This window comes from Anolis carolinensis, chromosome 2 (assembly GCF_035594765.1).
Source record: "Anolis carolinensis isolate JA03-04 chromosome 2, rAnoCar3.1.pri, whole genome shotgun sequence".
NCBI classification, from domain to species: domain Eukaryota; kingdom Metazoa; phylum Chordata; class Lepidosauria; order Squamata; family Dactyloidae; genus Anolis; species Anolis carolinensis.
In genome coordinates, this window is record NC_085842.1 from 141,633,924 (window position 1) to 141,656,626 (window position 22,703).

At 41.9% G+C, this 22,703-nt stretch overlaps 1 protein-coding gene across 1 annotated transcript in view; it reads right to left on the reverse strand.

The window, feature by feature from the left end:
• The window catches only part of LOC100555456 (heparan sulfate glucosamine 3-O-sulfotransferase 3A1), a 79,170-nt gene extending 62,492 nt beyond the window's left edge, over positions 1-16,678 (reverse strand). The window contains exon 1 of the mRNA XM_062970682.1: positions 15,807-16,678. Coding sequence (XP_062826752.1) covers positions 15,807-16,270 — 464 coding nt within the window. The 5' untranslated portion in view covers positions 16,271-16,678. The remainder of the gene's footprint in view (positions 1-15,806) is intronic.
• Positions 16,679-22,703: the final 6,025 nt, after the last annotated feature.

Below are 22,703 nucleotides of genomic sequence, written 5' to 3' on the forward strand. Positions count from 1 at the left end.
ATATTATTTAGACCTCTCACGCAACCAGAAACTGCATTTATCCAGCATCTATCAACCTGCATGGCTGCCAGTTAACTGAAAGTCTACTGTACAATTATAGTATTATAATTCTTCTTTCGGTGACATGGCTACATTTTGTGCATTCCTGGGATTTGCGGTTTGTTCAGAGCATTGTGACTGAATGTAAATTCCAGGATTCCATAAGATGTTGCCATGGCAATTGAAGTGGAATCATAGTGCTTTCATTGTATATGGTGAAAAGACCTTAAGACATAAATGGTATACCTCCAAATTTCCTAGTGCTAACATACTGACATTATGAAAACTTAGTGGATCAGGTACAGGAGAGGATAGGTCTCCTTCTCATTAATATCAGTTTAAAAGAGGATATTTCTTTTCAGGTTGAATGTGATTTACCAGTTTCTTGGCAGGGGGTTGGACTGGATGGCCCATGAGGTCTCTTCCAATCCTATCATTCTATCATTCTATGTCATGCCCACCATCTCTTCTAAAATTTCCACTTATGAAGAACTATTAAATACAAAGAAGTCATGTTATCTTTAGCATTTGACCACCCAGAGACAGCACTACTTGGTTTAATTGATACTTTTATCCTGCATGAATTTGTCTAATTCCCTTTTATAGATATCTGAGACAATAGCTATCATTCAATCCTCATGATATTAATTTTAGCTTAACTCTGCAGTATATAAAAAATAACTAGTTTTTGTTTGTTCTGTATCTATCACCATATAGCTCTGTTGGATGACTCCAGGTTCTAGCACTGGGCATCACTTTGTTCTTTGAATTAGTATTAAACTGAGGTAAAGGTAAAGGTTTTCCCTTGACATTAAGTCCAGTTGTGGGGGTTGGTGCTCATCTCCATTTCTAAGCTGAAGAGACACCTCTATGGTCATGTGGCCGGCATGATGGCATGGAGTGCCGTTACCTTCTTGCCAGAGCAGTACCTATTGATCTACTCACATTTGCATGTTTTCGAATTGCTAGGTTGGCAGAAGCTGGGGCTAACAGCAGGTACTCACTTCGCTCCCCAGATTTGAACCTGCAATCTTTCGGTCTGCAAGTTCAGCAGCTCAGCGCTTTAACACGCTGCACCACCGGGGGCTCACTCTGGAGTTCAGAAGTACTTTTATCCTTTTCTCATAATACATTTTGGGTAAATAATTATTGCATTTAAGAATCCCATGCCGTCCACCACAGATGTAAAGTGTGTGCAGCCAAGCAACACCAGAATGAGGCAAAAAGAACAGATAGGCCAGAAGGGGCTGCAGCAGTTTTCTTTTGCCCGAGACAACAAAGAAGGGCAATATTCCTCTCCCTCCTATCCGGTCATCCCTGCTAACTTAATTGTAGGCAAGCTGCTTTGCAGTTTGAATAAAACTGGCATCAAATGAAGTAAGCTGAGAACAAAGAGTGAAAGTAAAAATAGGAGAGAGAAGCTGGGCCACTTTAGAGGAGCTGGAAAAAATTCTGGATTCAGGATTCTGACTTTGTGGCTCTTCCAGTTTATCTACCATAGTCAAAGGCACATACAAGATCTCTTCAGTTGAATTTTAAAAGCTGCGTCTCATGCTAGTCCTTTATTCCAAAAGTTTTCAGTTTCTTTTAAACATAAAGGACATAATGACATGCTGGAGCCATCTATAACTGAGCAGTGGGAGGTGATACTCTGGGGTCTAATGTGTCATCATTGCTGCTCAGTTATGGATGGCCTCCACATGTCATTTTATTCACTCTTCTTACAAATAATTTCCCAAGCTTTACTTGTTCCTAAAGTCACTTGGGTTTAGGAACTAGACAGTCATGTGTAAATAATATTGTTCATAGATTCAACTGGGTCCCTAAACAAATAATCCCAGATAAATAACTGTATTTCAAATGCCCAGAGGCACAGTAACTTTTGTATTAGCATCAGATTAATGTTCTTATGGTGAGTTTTCAGGGGAAGCTTTTAGGAAAAGCTTGGAGACAAATATAAATGACATCTCATGTTTTAGACCATACGTGATTACTGCAGAAGAGTTTCTGTGCTTAGCTTACTTACTGTTTACACACCAGCTGACTGTTAGAAATGCACTCATGTGCTCTGCATGCATGGTAAATGTGCAATATTTCACCCAAATATGATCTGTTTCTCCATGGACACAAACTCAGGGCTGGTTTACACTGGCTAGAAACCCCAAATTGGACCAGAGGTCACTCCAGCATGTCTGTACAACGTCCAGGATCTTCCAGCCTGTGGGGTAGAACTAGTTAACCCAGTTTTACCCCATGTTAGCAGAATTTGGAGACTCCCTAGATTCCAGAGCAACCTCACACTTTGTGCTTGCTGCAGACAGCTGGACTGAATATAATTCAAACAGCTCCAACTGTTCACATGCGCCAGTGCTGGCAACCCTACATCCCGATGCTATGCTACAGGGATCGGGAGCTGGAACTTATGTGGGCAGCCGCTGGGAACAGAGATCTGGAGAGATCTCGACCATCACCAGGGACCTTTGCTGACATCAGCAAGAGACCTATGCAACCTGAGGAAGGGAAAGGGATCCATGGCAACAATAGACAATCCTGGTAAGAGAGCTCTTCAAGTGGGGCTGAACTGAGTTCATGCTGACTCTGGAGTCCACTGCCACTGCCGCTATAATTTAGAAGCAGCTCTGTTGAATTCAGGATGGTCCAAAGTAGCAATGCTCCGGAATGGTCCCAGACTGACTGTATAGATGAGCCCTTAGAGGACTATAGGCAAGCAAAACTTGTTGTAATAGTGCTCAAACCAATGAAACTCCTTCTTAAAAGTAAGTTGCATGGCCATTTTTACCATCCTTGCAATACCAAGTGAAATTTCTTTTGCTGCATCATGATTTTTGAGTTCTTTTTCATTTTCATTAGTTAAACTGACTTCACTGAGCTGGGAGAGGAATTATTCCCATTTTATAGTTTTTTTAATTAGTTTTTGTTTATTTATTGTTAAGTCACTTTCAAGCAACCATGGTAAGATAGAACAAACAGGAGGAAGGACAGAAAGAAAGAAATTTTAAAAACAAATCTGTCTCCACTCCTAGTATAATTTCACAATTAGAAGAAGCTGAATCTTGTCTGTCCCCCACAGAAATCTCACATGGTAGCCCTTAGCAGAATGGGGGCTGACTAAATATAAAATGACCAGAAATAGGAAATGATGACAGCTTTAATGAAACAATATACACAGTTCAACTGCCCTGATTTGGCAGGGTTAATCTCAATTAATTGTTTATCATTTTTGCCCTCCCCTTTTCAGATGCTTTAATAATGTCCCTGTTTCTCTCTCTACCTCCCAGTTTCACCTTTTGTTCTTAGCTTATTCCCATGCTGCAAACTGATTTCAAGATGTAAGAGTAATTTTCACTGAATTAACAGGAGAGAGAGGAGAAGAAAGGAGGGATCTTTCCCTTCCCAGTAGACTCGGGCAAAAGCAAACTGCTGCAGCTTCTCTTAGCCTGTGTATTCTTCTTCGTTGCATAGATTTCACATCCCAAAATTATATGATAGACAGATACTATGAACATATCAAAACATTTCCTTTATTTATGAAATTTCATTGCCATCCCAAGATTTGTATTGTGCAGTGATACCCTGTTTCCCTGAAAATAAGACATCATCTGAAAATAAGACTTAGTAGAGGTTTTGCTGAATTGCTAAATATAAGGCCTCCCCTGAAAGTAAGATATACAAAGTATGTACCATAGATTCGTGTACATGGAAATAATGGAAGTACAGTAGAGTCTCACTTATCCAACATAAACGGGCCGGCAGAATGTTGGATAAGCGAATATGTTGGATAACAAGGAGAGATTAAGGAGAAGCCTATTAAACATCAAATTAGGTTATGATTTTACAAATTAAGCACCAAAACATCATGTTATACAAGAAATTTGACAGAAAAAGTAGTTCAATAGACAATAAAGCTATGTAATAATTACTGTATTTACGAATTTAGCACCAAAATATCACGATGTATTGAAAACATTGACTGCAAAAATGCATTGGATAATCCAGAACGTTGGATAAGCAAGTGTTGGATAAGTGAGACTCTACTGTAACAAGAAAGTCTTGATAGGATTCACAGTTTGTCTGGTTATGCTGGTTTGTGATGGCAACTACTGTACAGTATATAATAAATGTTCATTTTTTGTTCAACAATAAATGTGAATTCTTCTTCATGGAAAAAATAAGACATCCCCTGAAAATAAGACCTAGTGCATCTTTGGGAGCAAAAATTAATATAAGACACTGTCTTATTTTCGGGGAAACAGGGTACATGTGGCTGTTTCTGTATTCTTAACAGCTATATTGGCAAGAACTCTGGGACTTTATGCACTACCATTTCCTCCCAAACACATTTCATGGATTGCAGAGGAATTTATGTCCAAGTCCCTTTAGGATCATGACCACAGATTCCTGAATAGCAGCCAGACCCCTATGGTCATGCGCTGTCCCCAAAGTCAGGTGTTTATTTTCAAAGTCAAGAAAAATGTGTGTTTTTAAAAAAATGAAAACCCTCAGAATTTTTAATGTTTCCTTTCCGATCCTCTTTCAAGGCATGCTAAATTGCACCGTTTAAAAAATACCATTCAACAGGCAGCTTGGTGTTTCAGGAATAGAAAGTCTTTATTCTCAGGGAAAAGGCATTTGCATACCATGGAATCTTTAAGATTAAAGGTGAATAAGTTGATATCAAGATAAACAATGCTGCCCACCTCCTTCAGAAGGGTCCCCATTACGGTGCATTCAAAATGTTTAAGTCTGCAATCCTCTACAGGCATACTTAGAAATTCCATTAAACTTATTCAGATTTACTTCTCAGTAGATATATAAAATGTTGCCTTCACTGTTTCCAGAAGTTAACAAGTCTAGCTACAAGGCAAAACAACATTAGAGGATGATAAAGAAGTGGACAGTACAATCCTAAGCGGCTTACTCTTGACAGATGGGTGATATATTGATTTTTGTTCATTTTTATATGAAAAACTGTTTTTGTATATTTTAAACAATAAAAGAGATGTCAAGAAAGAAGGGGGAGGAAGAGAAAGCAAATTTAACAAATGCACCTGTCCCTACTCATAATTTCAGCCAAGTCCAGATCTTTAGCAAAGCGTTGTGCTCCAGTCTAAAACATACGCCTAAGATGGAAAGCTGCTAATGATCATTTGGACATCCTTGTTATTGCTAAATGTACACCGATCCCAGCCTGAGAGCCCTTTGTTTCACTCCTGTGTACTTGACAGGAAACAAAGCATTTATGCTGTGGAACAAAGACAAATTGCTTGCTGAGCCAACAAGCTATTTTCATATTAACTTGCCAGAGGACACAACTTTATTAACTTTAAATGACAGACGCACATGGGAGAACTATCTAAACAATGCAAATTGCGAACAAGACAATTGCCCTATGGCTCTCATGTTTATTTTCACAATGTTGTAGATTCTTTCATTTCTTTCTTTCTTTTTGTGTGTTTGGGGGAGGTCTGCTCCCAATGAATGAAAAATGTATTCCATTAAAAATATTTGATTGGACTTGATTAAAGCCGTCTTTGCAGGTACTTCTTATAGCCAGAGTTTATTAGATTTCTCCAAATGTTACTGTTGTGAAATGATTTATTTAAATAAATGAGGGCCAGGAATGGGTACTTTCCACAACTCTGCCTCTCTCATTTGTATGTGGCAGAAAACATGGGAACAATTGTGGAGTTAGTTGCCAAACGGTACCATCACCCCCCCCCCCCACCCCCAAATTGAAAAATGAGTTATAGGTGGCAGCACATTATTGGCTAGGAGTAGAATATAATTTACAGATAAAAACTATTGAAGTGCATGAAATCTCTTCAGTACAGGACTGGGAAAATTGCATTTTTGCAGCAAAAAATGCACATCCACAGCACATTTTTTCAATTCCTGTAAAAATTGGTTCAGATGGATTTGGTACCTTTTGGAAATAAGCTCCACAATTCTATAATAAAACTTCACTGACTGAGAGGCTACAAGAATCAGTAAAAGTCTGGAAGGAGGGCATAACAAGCACTTTCACTGATGATCCCAGATGGATGGCTCCTGATGCCACCAAGCAGAAGTTGTTCCTTATTTCCTCCTTTATGAAATTATTCTCTTCTGGGAATAAAAATGGAAGAACTTGGAAGAGGAAGTGAAAGAAGAGAAGTCACAATTCGAATACAACACCATTTGTTGTGTGCATCCTCTGTATCTGAAGGGGAAATGTTCTTGGACTTCACATGAATACACAAAACCATGGATAATATCAAACCTTATTGAAATGACATGCATATGGCCAAAGAATACATTGGAGGACTTAGAAAATGTCTAGAGATATTGTTGCATGTGAATAAGCAAAACCACAGGAACTGGTCCTGTGGATATGTGCTGTATACAAAGGCACCTTTGTCACAGGTACAACAGTTTAACAGCTGAAATGGTATGGAACTGTGGATAGGAAAATAGGCCGCTTATTCCAAAGTGTCCCAAATGGTTAAAACCAGTGTGGTGTAGTGGTTTTGGTGTTGGGCATGGATCCTAAAGACCAGAGTTTGAAACCTTGCTTGGACATGGAAATGCACTGGGAATTTGAGCCAGTCATATTGTCTCAGCTGAGAGGAAGGCAATGACAAAAACTTCTCGGTACAAATGTTGCTAAGAAAGCCGCATGACAGAATTACCTTAAAGTTACCAGAAATCAGAAATTACACCATTAATTCCCATGGTTTCTTCCTACAGAATCCTGGGGTTTGTTTGTACTATGATGCGAGACTTAAAATTGCTTGACAGAAAAGTCTAGTCTACTTGAGTGATTTTATGGGGAGAATTCAAAGTACCTCACCAACTAAACATTCAGAAAGCACCAGATTCCATCTAATCTTGGAGGATAAGTAAGGACAGGCTTGTCTACTAATGGGAGCATTACAAAAGAGGCAAACTACCTCTGAGTTTTCCTTACCTAATAAAACTTATGAGGTTGCCATACATTGACTAGTATGAAGGAACATCCATACACCAACGTAACTGTAAATCCAAAGATCCCACAGGCTGAAACGATGGCTTGGGAACATTTGGAACAATTTCGGGAGCAAATAATAACCTTTTTTTTTTTTTAATCTGGTGGTTTTGGGAGCTTTGTGGTTACTCATAGGGCCCTTTCACACAGCCATATAATCCAAAATGTCAAGGCAGATAATACACAGTATCTGCTTTGAACTGGATTATCTGTGTCTACACTGCCATATAATCCAGTTCAATGTGGATTTTAAACAACTATGTGGAAGGGGCCTGAGTGGCCTAAAGATCACTCTTGCTCTAACTCTACATTTCATGGAGTATGTATTGTTACTTCTCTTGAACTCTGGGATGGAGCACAATCCTAAAATGACTAATGGTTTTCAAGGAAAGGACTGTATGTGGGTTCTGTATTGTTTAATTTTTTCCAAGTGTACATTTTAAATTGTTTCATTTTGCTTTAATGTTGGCTTTTTGCAAGTTTACAATTACATTACAATTTTCTGAATTTGCAGACTTTTTGGACTCCCAATTTTGGGGGAAAGATGGGACATAAACAATACCTACAATAATCATTTTTAGTCTCCTGTTTTTAACACTGTATCCTGCTTGTTGATTTTAATGATTGTTTTTATTGATGTTGATGTTTTTTACTGGGATAATTGTTTTATTGCTTTGTTACTGTTATTTGTTTGTTTTATCGGGCCAGGCCACATGTAAGCCGCCCCGAGTCCCTTCGGGGAGATGGGGCGGGGTAGAAAAATAGTTATTATTATTATTATTATTATTATTATTATTAGGACACACTGTATTATGGACATGTCAATAGTTGAACATTCTTCAATAGTGTTTCACAATGTTTTGAGAAATCATTTTTAACTGAGGACCAAAATAAATGTTACTATGTCTTACACTTGAGTGGGGATGGGATTCAGTTAAACTGAATCCTGAAACTGAATTATATGGCAGTGTAGATGGGGCCTCTGTACAACAGTACAACCACAGTATGGAAAGTTTTCTGCCCTGATTTGGCAGTTTCAATTAAACCTTGGCTATTTTACTTTCCCAGCTACAGTACTTTTAAAATACACCTTCACTCTGCAAATTTCTAATACTGCAGTAACTTAAAACTCCACTTGAGTATTTATCAATATAGTTTAGGCTTCCAAAGAAAAGGGCAGACAGAAGTCTAGGTGTAAATGATGTCCAGTGTATCACTCTTTTCAGTGCCAGGAATTCAAGGATGAAGAAAAAACTGAAGGGGGCATAATTCATATTGAAAGGAATGTTCTCATTTTACTCTTCCCTGGTTTCCAGTCAGCCAACAAAAATCCCAATTCAATCAGGAAAAAACCAGCCTCTGTTGATTTTCTACAGGCACAAGAGACAGTAGGTAGACGCTGGTTGTTTGCATCTGGCATGTGATGGCATCTTTGCCCAGTGGCAACTGGTAGCTTCCATGGCTGTGAGAGGAGATTCTACTCTGGGCTGTAGCCTGAGCTTTAAATGAGATCTCCAAAGTGTTGAGTGTCATCCCCAGAATAGGTTCCATACTTTGGTTAGCTCCTTTAATATTCAGACCAAAACTCATACCAGATTCACAGAACAGCTAATATCAAAATTTCTGTCCATTTGAACCGCTGTGAAAAGCTTTTCATCTTAGCACAATACTAGCACGCACACAATTCAAACAATAATTTTGCCCTTGGAAAAAAAGTAGAAAATGTGTTGTGAACAGACACTGAAGCATAAAGCAGGGAAATGCTTTCAGACCTTCTCACATCATATAGTTGTAGTTGGAAGTATATAGTTAGGCCAGAGACACCAGAGGAGCTCTCTGGATGGGAATTTCAAAGACTCTGCACACAACCATCAATCCTAGGATGCTGCCATGGCAGTTCAAGTGGAATCACAGTGATATAACTCAGTAGTGTGAAAGGCCACAAACTCTGCTCTACAACCATTGGCTGCAGGACATTTGGTATGATGACACCTGATTTAATAATAATAATAATAATAATTTATTTCTACCTAAAAGGGACTAGGGGAGGCTTACAAAGCACTTGTAATGTAACAATACATAGGTAAAGGTAAAGGTTTCTCCTGACGTTAAGTCCAGTCAAGTCCAACTCTGGGGGTTGGTGCTCATCTCCATTTCTTAAGCCGAAGAGCCGGCATTGTCCATAGACACCTCCAAGGTCATGTGGCCGACATGACTGCATGGAACGCCATTACCTTCCCGCTGGGGCGGTACCTATTGATCTACTCACATTTGCATGTTTTCGAACTGCTAGGTTGGCAGAAGCTGGAACTTAACAGCAGGCGCTCACTCTGCTCCCCAGATTTGAACCTGGGACCTTTTGGTCTGCAAGTTCAGCAGCTCAGCGCTTTAACACACTGAGCCACTGGAGGCTCCTTAACAATACATACAGTGCAATAAATATAGATACATAAATATCAAAGGGAAACATAATTCACATCATCAGTACATAACAATACCACAATAAAATCAATCAACCCTAAAATGCACCTCAATAAAATGTTATGGTAATCATAGACATAAAATGAATAACAACCAATTGTATTCCTTTGTACAATATACCTCCCTTTTAAAAAAAAGATTATTCGGTTTTCTTATTTGTGTTACATAGTTAAAAGGGGAAAGAAATAATTAGAGTAAAGTTTCATAGTATATTTCAATATACCTCCCTTTGATATCACATATATTTTATTTTATAGATCCAAGTAGAAGATATACATCCCCACAACCTTTGGCAAATCTTGGTGCACTTCTGACTGCGATCTTTCATAAGGATAACATAAATATAGTATCTTGATTTTATGATTTCAGATTATGTGTTCAAATACTGTTTCATACCATTTTGAAACCTTCAGTTAAACCCCTACATCTTGCTGATCACACAGGCACTCCATTCAGACATCAGCAGATGTGACTGTGGCGGCAAGCACTCCAATAGATCTCTGTGAGCACTAGCCAACTACAGGTGGCAGTGGCGGTGGCAAAGAGGCCAATGCAGTTCCATCTTGTCTGGACAGATTTATAATGAACTAACCTGTGTTACATGAACATGAACTTCTTCTCTGGGAAAAAAATACCTCTTTGCTGAAAGTGATTAAAAGATGAACCACTCATACAGTGGAGAGAATATAAAAATCCTTGAGAAAAGTCAGTGGAAGAACTGTAGCTCATCACAGAGGTTCATTACTTGCCTGAAGAAAATTTCAGGTTCAGTCCCTGGTGGTTTGTACTTGGATGGACGATTGTCAACAAATACCAGGTGTCTCTGGTTATATTTCGGAGGAAGGAATTGGCAAAACCACCTACGAATATTCATTGCCTGAGAAAGCCCTATGAAATTCATAGCGTCACCATAAGTCAACAGGTGACTTGAAGGCAGAGAGAGAGAGAGAAAGGTTCAAAAAAGAACATTTTATCTGAAACCTTGGGTAGCTATTCTCACTCAGTGTGGTCAACACGGCGGCCTTCCAGAGATTTCTGGCCAACGACAACCAACTGTGAGAGAGAAATTACCTGAAAGGCTACAGATTCCAGTCCCTCGTGTGAGCAACACTGAGTTATGTGTGACTCATTTAAAACATTTCCCTTTGACTCTAAAAGAGTGGGCTCTTACCACATAGCAAGAAAAACCTACAGCAGCTTCTCTTTTATTGGTAAGATTCATATGTCCCCATCTAAAGGAAATTAACTGAAAGTTGGCCCCATTGAGTAATGTGGCTAATATAACTCTGATTTACTACACTCAACAAAACTTTTTTCTGAGCTGGGCCCAGAATTTTCTGAAAGCCCTTTAGACAGTGGGTGTGACAAATTTGCTGTCAAAGGCTCCAGATCTACGGATGCTCTGAGTGCATGAAATGTAGCCACAATGGAGTAAATGAAAAGGCAGAAGTATTTACAAGAACAGAGAGGTATTTAATAGTTCAAATTTCCCACCATCAGTAAAATAGGAGATTATTGCTAAGAGTTTAAAGAAAGACTGTCAGAGTGAAGTGAATACATGGTTTTGCTGCCTTCTCGCTGATACCTGTTTTGAATTTTAAATACATTTGTCAAAATTATTGTCCACACATGTTTTTTTATGCACAATCCACTTAGTAACGAAGAAGAAGCACTCAGTTTAACAGCTAATAGTACCAGCCATCCTGAGGAAGAAGACGACATTAAAAGCAGTGAAGACTTTCTTTCAAGCCTGCATCTGGGGTGAAATTGCTTGTCCTTTTGCAGAGATGATCCCCTTGTATACTGTTGGTTTTTTTATCAAGTGACTTTATTTTCTTAATCTGAAGTATACTTCTTCCACACCTGAAATGTGGATTTTATATACATCTAAGTAGAACAAACATTCAATATGAAACAGCCTCTCTTCTACTTTAAGTCCTACATCAAGTCATGTCAACGTGCTTTCTTGCAGCACATATGGGATTAGTTCTGCAAATACCCCAAACTGGGGTTTGTCAAGGGCCTCTCCCTTCTTCTTGTTCGTTCATCCCAATGGATGTCTTGATTAATTGGGTATTCCTGATCCTTCTCACACATCTCCTCCTTAACCCTGAAGGCAGAGGTGAAAGGGCTCCAGGATGGATACCAGGTGATTTCCAAGGGTGGAATGATAAAGGTCAGCAATGGAAAATGGGATTGATGGCAGGAAGGTTTAATGGGTTCAGAGAAGGTGTGAAGATTAATATTTATTTACAATGACAGGGCAATGCTACAAATCAAGTTGATTTGTTTATAATATTTATTTAAGGGGCTCTCAGTCATATGATTGCCAAAGGTTGAAGCCAACTTGACAGCAATTAACAACAAGGAATAATATTTATAGGGGAACACTGAGATCTGGAAAAGAGCCTGACCAGAGTCTGGGAGGTGCATGTGCACTCCTGTAAAGGGCTGCAATCTTAAACACCTTTGACTCTGTAAATTTCTGTTGGAATCAATAAGATCTGTTTTACTTCCAGTAGACATAATTAGAATCAAGGTGTTAAGATGTTTTGTAACAATAGCCATCACTATGTGCACATGAGAAGATACTGGCACCAGATCGAAAAAGAAATAATGGGTTTATCTGGGAAAATAAGGAGCTGGAGATACTTTTTCAGGGATGGTTCTCTGAGATGTTTGGAGCTCAGTGCTAGTTTATCCTGAAACAGTGTGTGGGTGAGAAGTGTACTTTGTACAGTTGCAGATTGGGGGTGGTGGCTGAAATTAAAAGGTGGAGTTTAGAATGGCAAGCACTTTACATATATTTTTTCTTAGAAGGAAAAACAAACAATCTAAACTGAAGAACAGCTTTTGGCTCATTCTCTTGAGTTGAAACCTTGCAGTTGCTGGTTTTTTACACAAGAATTTATAAAACAGTAGACGTTAGTTGCCCAAAGGACCCAATAAACACAATATTTAAGTGTTAAATAGTGATCTGAGATGTTTGTTTTTGGCAAAGGTGGGAAATTTTAATTGCGGTAGATACAACCCAGGACAGATATATAGAAAATATGATACTGGAGCTCAGTGCTAGTTTATCCTGAAACAGTGTGTGGGTGAGAAGTGTACTTTGTACAGTTGCAGATTGGGGGTGGTGGCTGAAATTAAAAGGTGGAGTTTAGAATGGCAAGCACTTTACATATATTTTTTCTTAGAAGGAAAAACAAACAATCTAAACCAAAGAACAGCTTTTGGCTCATTCTCTTGAGTTGAAACCTTGCAGTTGCTGGTTTTTTACACAAGAATTTGGAACTAGGTTTGTGTGAAAGAAGTTCTATGGATTCCCTTCTTTACATTTTCTTGTAAGGACCAAAAAAATAGAGTGAAAACCTAGAATGAGAGATGGGTATAACGTTAGCTATTCCTGTAGAAATTTAAAGACCTTATCCCGAAAGGCAAGGTACCGGAGAAGATTACAGAAGCTGTGAGGAACTCACGGCTGGTTTATGCCAAGACTTTTCAACGTGAGAAAATAGACTCCAGGGAGATTTGGACATCAAGGTTTGGTTTATAGTTGATGTGGAGAACTGTGGTTAGCCCAAGAGAAGGTGGGAAAGGAAGGGTCACAGTCTTTATAGTTTTGGAGAAGTAAAAAGGGGGCAGGGTGGATTGGGGATGCAGGCCTGGGGATACACAAATATTTCAACATATCCAGTGCTGATACAGGGAAGGTTAACATAAGTAATGAAAATCCTGAGCATGCACAAAATATTTCTCTCCCAACATACTATAGGGAGGCTGAGTAGGAATGAGTAACAGCTTCTGAAGCATAATATATTGTGCAGGTGTCTCGCTATCCTTAAAACAAGCAATCACCTAAAGCATGAACACTGGCCAATCTATATCTGTGCACTATGAATCATATACAGATTGGGCCACTGATCTATGGCTACCATCAAGGCTGTAGCCGAGGGGTGGGGTTAGGTGTTAAACCCCCCCCCCCCCCCAAATGCAGGTTTTTAAGAACACCTGGTTTACTCATAAATTTTAACTGGTTAAACAAATTCACTTGAGTGTCCACTGAAGTTTGTCTGTCTTGAATGTCCACTGAAGTTTATTGATGGAGCCTGATTTCTAAATTTCCCTAGTGACATCCGGCAGGCTCCATCCCTTTTGAGTTTTAGAAAGAAAGTGAAGACCTGGCTATGCGAGCAAGCATTCAAAGAATAAGTTTTGTTGGCTTCGACTCGGTCTGGACTAAGGTTTATGTACAAGGTTTTGTGGATGAATGGCTCAAGTATTTTGTATTATTTTAAATCAGTTCTTAATTGCTTATGTTTTATTCTTTTGTATTGTTGTATATTGGCATAGAATTCTGCCAGTTTTGTAAGCCGCCATGAGTCCCTTCGGGCGAGAAGGGCGGGATAGAAATGATGAAATAAATAAAGAAATAAATTATTTTGCATTATGGAACTATTCTTCATAATTTGCTAAAAAAAAGTTTCACCACCCCATCCCCACCCCATTTTTCTGGCTATGCCCCTGGCTGCCATGGCTTAATGCTGCAGTTTGGTGAGGCAATAGCACTACAGTAGAGTTCCAGTTATCCGACATAAATGGGCAGGAGGAATGATGGATAACTGGAATTTTCAGATAATAGGGAGGCCCTATTATCCCCTCCTGGCAAGCTTGGGAGGTTGCTGGAGGGACAAGCCAAGTCCCTCTGGCCAGCGCCCACCGGGTTTAAGGAAGCCCAGTGAACGTTATTAGGCAACACGCACCCGGCTTCTCTAAAGTGTGGGCAATGGCCGGAGGGACGAACCTAAGCTGGGTGCTTCCCAAAGGGAAGAGTCTCATCCCTCCTGCAAGCACATCGGATAATACAGTAGGTCGGATATCTGGAAGTCAGATAACTGGAACTCTACTGTATTTGCGAGAAAGCTAAAGACCATACAGAACGACAATTCTCAGCATCCCATGGCATTGAGCAATGGCAATTATAATAGTGTCAAACTCCACTGATTCGAAAGTGGAGATGCAACCAGGATGCATTTGGAGGAACTCTAAAAAAAGGACTAATCCCAGCTCTCTTCTGGTCTGCCAGAAGGAATCAGGTGGGGAGCTGAGAAAAAAGGAGAAAGGAAGTTTAGGGAAATGAAAAGGGAAGGAGAAGGTGAAGGGAAGGAAAAGCAGAAGGGAAGGGAGGAAGAGAGAGAGAGTGGGAAGGAGAAAGGAAAGGAGAAAGAAAAGGCAGGGAAAAGAGAAGTAAAGGAGAAGAATCATAGAGTTGAAAGAGACCCCATGGGCCAAGAAGCAGGAAAATCTCATTCAAAGCACCTCCAACAGATGGCCATCCAGCCTCTGCTTAAAAGCCTCCAAAGAAGGGACCTCCACCACACTCCAGGTCAGAGAGTTCCAGTTTGGACAGCTCTCTCTCACAGTCAGGAAGTTCTTCCTAATGTTTAGGTGGAATTTCTTTTCCTGTAATTTGAAGCCATTGTTCCGGGTCCTAGTCTCCAGGGCAGCAGAAAACAAGCATGCTCCCTCCTCCTTATGACTCCCCTCATATATTTATACATGGTCCTCATCATGTCTCCTCTCCGCCTTCTCTTCTGCAGGCTAAACATGCCCACCTCTTCAAGCCGCTCCTCATAGGGCTTGTTCTCCAGACCCTTGATCATTTAGTCACCCCCCTCTGGATGCTTTCCAGCTCCTCAACATCTCCCTTCAACTGCGGTGCTCAGAATTGGACACAGCATGATTGCAGGTGTGGTCTGACCAAGGCAGAATAGAAGGGTAGCATGAGTTCCCTGGATCTAGACCAGGCATGGGCAAACTTCGGCCCTCCAGGTGTTTTGGACTTCAACTCCCGGCTGCTAGGAATTGTGAGAGTTGAAGTCCAAAACACCTGAAGGGCCGAAGTTTGCTCATACCTGATCTTGACACTAGATTGCTTGCTACTGATGAAGGCCAAAACCCTATTGGCTTTTTTAGCTCCGCATGACATTGCTGGCTCATGTTTAACTAGTTGTCCGGGAGGACTCCAAGAAGAAGGGAAGTGAAAGGGAAGCCAAGGGAAAGAGGAGGAGGGAAAGCTTTTAGGTGAAGAAAAGTTTATGAGAAGGGTTAGGGTTAGGAGGGAAGTCAAGGAAAGGAGAAGAGAAATGAGTAGTGGATGGAAATGAACGGGAGCGAAGGGAAGGGGAGGAGAAGGCGGTGGGGAAAGGTCAGTCAAGGGGAAGGGCCCCCTCCCCTCCGCTTCTCCCTGCATAGAGCGTACCTGTACCAGGCGAGTCCCCGGCCGTAGTTGCGGTCGAAGAAGTGGGGCTCGGCGCCGGCGGCCCGGACGTCGGGGTGGACCCGGAGGAACTCGAGCAGCGCCCGCGTCCCGCCCTTCTTCACCCCGATGATCACGGCCTGCGGCAGCCGCTTGGCGCCCTCCCCGCCGGGCAGCGGGGCCACCCCGAAGAGCTCTTCCTCCGCGGCGGCGGCGCCCACAGCCACCGGGACCGGGACCGGGTCTCGGGCCAGGAGGCGCGCCGCCCCGGCCAGGCAGTAGCTGCCGTAGAGAGACATGAGGAGCGAGCCCAGGAGCAGGAGCAGCCTCCGGAGCGCGCGGCGGGGCAAGGGCTCCGGCCCGGGAGGCGGCGGCAGGAGCGGAGGAAGAAGAGAAGGCGGCGGCGGAGGAGAAGGAGGCGAGGAGAAGGAGGAGGAGGAGGCGGGGGGCGCCCCTCCCCGGGCCATGCTAGGCACCCATGGCCCCTCGGCTCTGCCGCTCAGCACCCTTGCTCCCCCCTCGCCTCCTCCTCCTCGTCTTCCTCAGGGGGCATCCGAGCCAGCCTTGGGGCGCATCTCCGTGGCGCAAGGCTCCCGGCGAGATCGCCTCCCTTGGATGACAGCTCTGCGCCTGGTCGGGAGTCTTTCCTCTGACTCTCTTGCTCCTCGCCCAGGAAATGAAAGGCTCCCTCTGGCCGCCCGGCTGCCCCCTTGGCTGTGAGATCCCCTCCTTCCTTCCTTGCCTTGCTTGCCTCCTCTCCTCGCTGCTCCGGCGGCTGCCACACGTGGAGCTCTTGATTGTGGCAAAAACTTCGCCAAAAGGCGCCGCCCCGCTTGAGTGGCGTCTCCAGAGCGAATGGGAGCTCGCGGGAGGGGAAAGGGAGGCGGGTCAGGTCGGACTTTCAGTTTGGGATCTGGATAAAGAGAGGGAGAGGAGAGAGGGGCGGGGACTCATTGGGCCACGCCCCCTCTCGCGGCGGAGGCTCCCTCCCGGGAAGGTGCGCTCAAGCGGGAGTCCAACGCTCTCTCCAGACAAATGCTCCAATCAGCGAAGGACAAGAGGAATCCTCTCACCTCTGCAGGAGTCTACCGTATACCGTATATCTATATATATATAGATATATATATGGACAAGTCACCAAACGCAGCATTGCCCAAACTTGAATCAAGGAGCATGAAAGGCACTGCAGACTAACTCAACCAGAGAAATCAGCCATAGCAGAGCACCTGATGAACCAACCTGGGCACAGCATATTATTTGAGAACACAGAAATGCTGGACCACTCTCACAACCACCATGTCAGACGACACAGAGAAGCCATTGAAATCCACAAGCAGGTGGACAATTTCAACAGAAAGGAGGAAACCATGAAAATGAACAAAATCTGGCTACCAGTATTTATTTTTTTTAAAAAAAACAACTCTAAAATTAGGACAGTAAATAAATAACACTCAGAAGACAGGGGAATTCCAGACAGGAAACAATCAGGACCAGCTAACACCTCCCAACAAAGGATTCCCTCAGGCAGGAAGAAGCCAGGCCTTGAAGCTGGCAATGCAAATCAATTACAACATTCACACTTGCCTCCAACAGACAAAAGTTCTTTCTCCCACCCTGGACCTTCTTCAGATATATAAACCTCCCTTGCTTAGTTTGCAATATACCTCACAACCTTTGAGGATGCCTGCCATAGATGTGGGCAAACGTCAGGAGAGAAGGCTTCTGGAACATGGCCATACAGCCAGGAAAACTCACAACAACCCTTTAAATGCTAATCAAGGTGATCGGTCACAAGATTCACACTTGCCTCAGACAAGAGTCCTTTCTCCCACCCTGGACTTTCCACCGATATATAAATCCCACTAAACTAGTTTCCAACAGACCTCACACCTCTGAGGATGCCTGCCATAGATGTGGGCAAAACGTCATGAGAGAAGACTTCTGGAACATGGCCATTCAGCCCAGAAAACTCACAACAACCCAACCTTCAAGAAATTTGTCAAGACCTGTCAAGGAATTTTGTAGGACCTTTGAGACTGAGAGGAAGACATTGGGTAGCAAAAACATTACTAGATTAAGTCTAAATAGGCCATGCATGCTAATGAAGTAGACTCTGGATGCATCTACACTGTAGAATGAATACAGTTTGACACCACTGTAGAATGATTGCTGGATTCCATAGCATTGCCGTGGTTCAATGTTATAGAATCCAGGGATTTGCAGTTTAGAAGATTCTTTGCTTTCCCTGCCGGAGAGTGCCGGTGCCTCATCAAAGGGCAACCCCCAGGATTCCAAAGCATTGAGCCATGACATATTCAAGTGGTGCATTCATTCTATGGTGTAGATGCACCCTAAGTCAATGAAATCTTATGCTACCAAGTGCTTCATTTCAAAGGTGCTACAAGATCCCCCTGCGAATGGGAAGACAGGCAGAGATTCCTCATGGTCAGTATTACAGCATTCCAGGACCCCAGTCTGCCATGCAATAATGAGCAAATCTGCAATCTGCTAGGATTCCTTCTTTCACACTGTTGGAATAGGAGACCCTTTTCTGTGGCTTGGTGACCACTTGTTTTGGAATGAAGGAAAGTGAATAAGTCAAGCAAAAAAAACAACAAAAAAACAAACACCAGTTGCCTTGAAGGTTGAAATATAAGTAGGGAAGTAGAAAAAGAACACACAGGATCTCTTGAACAAATTGCCAGATAAAATCCCACAGCAAAATAATCCCCCCTCACCCTCCAGTTTATTATAGTCCTCTTGTAACTGTCCTCTGAAATTGCACAGTGAATCAGAATTATAGGATTTTATACAACCGTCTGCAAGGACAACAAACGTGTTATGGTTTGCTTTAAAAAGAGAAAGAAAAAGGAGAAATTGGATTGTCACCTAGCTTCCCAGCAGACTTCTTTTCCCTTTAAGCATTGTTAGGAAAGGAAGAATAAAGCCAATTGGTGTAGCATTTTCATCACAGCTAAAAAGCTTGCTTGATAGAGTTATGGGTTATGGCAGAAGAAAAGGTGACAACCTGAGGATGAAACAGACAATTGCATAGGCAGTGTTGAAAGTAGTTTATGCACATTTTCACAAGCAACAAGCTTGAGCTCTGCTCTGTAAAATACACACTTAAAACAAGTACAAAGAATCATTCAGTAGGTTGCTGTGAGTTTTCCAGGCTGTATGACCATGTTCCAGAAGCATTATCTCCTGACATTTTGCCCACATCTATGGCAGGTATTCTCAGAGGTTATCTCACAACCTCTGAGGATGCCTTCCATAGATATGGGTGAAATGTTAGGAGAGAATACTTCTGGAACCTGGCCATACAACCTGGAAAACTCACAGCAACCCAGTGATTCCAGCCATGAAAGCCTTCGACAACACAATCATTCATCCCTCATGCAAATTACAGGTTTCACTGCTTTCCAGTTCCCACATTCATTCCCAACACAACACCTATGAGCTGAGTTGCAAGTTGTTCTCATGCAAGTATTATATTGCTCAAGAATCTCCCTTGTAAATTCTGCAACAGCTGATCCACACTTACCGTTCTCTGGCATTCCTCTTCATAGAGATGGAAATTCAGAGCAATTGCACTTCTGAGACATGTTTTCTCCTACACAGACTACTATGCCTATATTGGAAAGCCAGTGTGTACATGGATACACATGCCTACACTTTTTAATTTTTTCTCATCACAACAGTTTTTCTCAGAAAGTGAATAATATGTAACTTCTTTGCATTTCATCCTCAAATGCCTCATAGTAAGAGCATCATTATTTCATAGCCTGCGGGAAAGTCGTTTTCACTTGAAATGCTGTTCGTTGCTTTGAGAGATGTAGACAAATGGTGCCTACTGCTCTAAAACATTTGACTCAGATCTTCTCGTGTTTATTTGGTATTTAAATTTAGCTCTAATGCTGAACTTTGTTGATTTACAGCAGTTCTCAACCTGTGGGTCCCCAAATGTTTCGGCCTTCAACTCCCAGAAATCCTAACAGCAGGTAAACTGGCCAGGATTTCTGGGTATTGTAGGCCAAACAGGTTGAGAACCACTGACTTAGAAGAATATATTCAATATTCTTTTGTGACTGAGCAAGCAAAGAGTGGTACTGCAACTCTGACCCCTTTTACACGGTCCTTATATCCCAGGACGTGATCCCAGGTTATCTGCTTTGAACTGGATTATATGAGTCTCCACTGCCATATAATCTGGGATAGGATCCTGGGATATATGGACAATGTAGAAGGGGTCTCTGTCAAAGTCCAGTCTATTTCAATGGTAGATTTGGATACATACATACATCTACAATTGCATACATATTAACTTGGCAGTGGAGCTGTAACAAGTGTACACTATCCTAGCAGTAAATCCCTTTGAAATCAGTTCCAGATATACTGCCAGGTCCTTAGGTACTCTTGTAAGTCTAGAAGTTTTGGTCAAAAACTGACCCCCAAAATTGGGTTGACTTCTCCATGGGTCAATGTAAGTATTGTAAAAAAAAAAAGAAAGAAAGAAAGAAAGAAAGAAAGAAAGAAAGAAAGAAAGAAAGAAAAGAAACCACACCCTTCACTGAGTAGAATGGCAAAAGGCAAGAGAATAGTATGAACTAGGAGAACCTAAAAGAAGCACCAATCCTTTATTCTCTCAAATGTGGCAACCCTTCTGGCTTTTTGAATGCCTTAGTGGAGAAATGGCAACAGTGGCTATTGGTGGCTGGTCCGCTGAGATTGTATTTGTGTTTGTTCCATAGAATGACCCCAGCCTATCCAGGGATTATATCAACATCCACAATTTTGACTCCAAAACCTGCTCTCAGTTTGAGGTTGTCTTATATACAGTGATTTGTCCAATTTCCCTTTACAATGTGGTAGTTCTTCATTATGCTTCAGTTTAACTTGCCCTTTCCACATCTTTTGAACAATATAAGCAACTCTATCACCAGCCAGCCTCACTAACAATCTTCCTTGAAATATGATGGAGAGAGAAGTCTGTTTCACTTAGAAGCACTGGTGAGCTGGAATGATGCCTGTGTTTCTATGCAACATCACAACTAGCATGTGGTCCTACCTCCAATATCCATGATTTTTCTGGTGTGCATCTATAGGGGAGAAGGAAGCCTTTGTATGTACAGCTATAGGTGCAGAGAATACCATCTAAGTGTCCTTGCAGACAGACAATTCTCTCACACCAGAAGTGACTTGCAGTTTCTCAAGTCACTCCTGACACACACACACACACACACACACAAAAGATGGAAGAGGATCCCAGATCACCTGGAGCTCCCTAAGAGTACAATTGTTATGTTCAAAGTCTTCTTCTTACATTCAGACTGGATATGTGGTCACCAGGGTCAGGGTTATTTTGTGGGCGCAGAGTTGTTTTAGGGCTACACAGCTCGATGCTATCACAGCTCATGTGCCCCACTTGGGCTGGATCTATACTGCCATATAATGCAGTTCCAAACTGCATTATACGACAGTGTATGTAGATCTAGCCTAAGTGGCCTTAGAGACTAAAAAGGATATTCTTAAATGACATGCCCCAAAATTTCCCAAGCAGCATGGCCACTTCTCAACCAAAAAATAAAAACTTTTTCAAGCTCTGTTTAAAGATGTCATCTGTGAATTTGTCCACACTGAACCGTGAATCAATAATGCTACAACTATGTCCCACCCTCTGGCATGGGAGAGATGATATAGAAAACCATAGACCAGGGTCCAACTTGTTAAACAACTTGCCTAACGTGACGTGTTAGATGTCAGGGTTCATAAAATGCTTTATACATGATGTCTTTGCCCTTACCCCATACCCATCATCCACGTGATGAGGGAAGAAATGCCTGTGGTCTTACCACTACCTCCCTTATATTAGACAAAACAGTGCAAGGGACCATTTCCCATTTTCCTCACTCATTTAGTCAATCACCTGTTGTAGTTTAAGCAAGCTGGCACACTGCATGTTGCACCAGAAACAGAGTACATGGAAATACTCAACCCCCAATATAAAGCCTTGTTTTAATTATGGAACAGGGATGCAAGTATTCTGAGCTTCTGATATTTTCCCCATATAAAATACCATATGCCCTGTTCCTGCACACATCACTCATGATCCACTGTTAATAAGTTGGAGCGCATGACCACAAGATGGCTTGCACTTTGGCCCATTTATTCAAATTGAGCTATTAAATCTGCTCAGATTAAAAGTAGCTGATCAGTTTTTTAAGCTTTATCTCTGTGGGGTGTTTTTTTTCCCAATACAGCTTCAAATACCCATCGGGGTTTTGATATTCCAAAATGCAGGAATGTAAGTGAAGACAAAATTGAGGCATGCAGATACAGCCAGGATTCAGTTCAGGAGTGAAGATTGTTGCACACCTTTAAAAACCATGGCATGTCTTGTCTCTTTCTTCCATTTGTCTGTGATCCTCTTGGGGAGAGGAGGGATGCTATTTCCCTTTCTGCTTGGGAACAAGACCCTGCTATTTCAGGCCAGTGAATAACAGATGCCTTGACCAGAAAAGATGCTATGAAGAGAGCCTTCCATCTGTGGCATTCCTCTGGAAACTGGAAGGCTCAACTCAACTTGGTGCTTTTCCATCATCTCAGGCAGGGCTAGAGGTTAAACGGGGAGTTTGGGAGAAAGGGCACAGAGGCTAATGCATCCTTACAACTGATTACAAGGTCAAAAGCCAAAGGCAATCGCTCCTGAAAACAGCACCAGAAGAAAACACGACATTGTGTGCCTTGGGAGTGGAGGGGTAGCCGAGGTTACCAAGGGGAGAGAAAGGCAGATTGATAAGCAAAGGGCTATCTGACCCCACATGGGCCTGTCTAACAAAAGACCCTTCATCCTGGAGACTGAATGGGAACAATTGCAGTGAATGAGGAGGAGCCGGT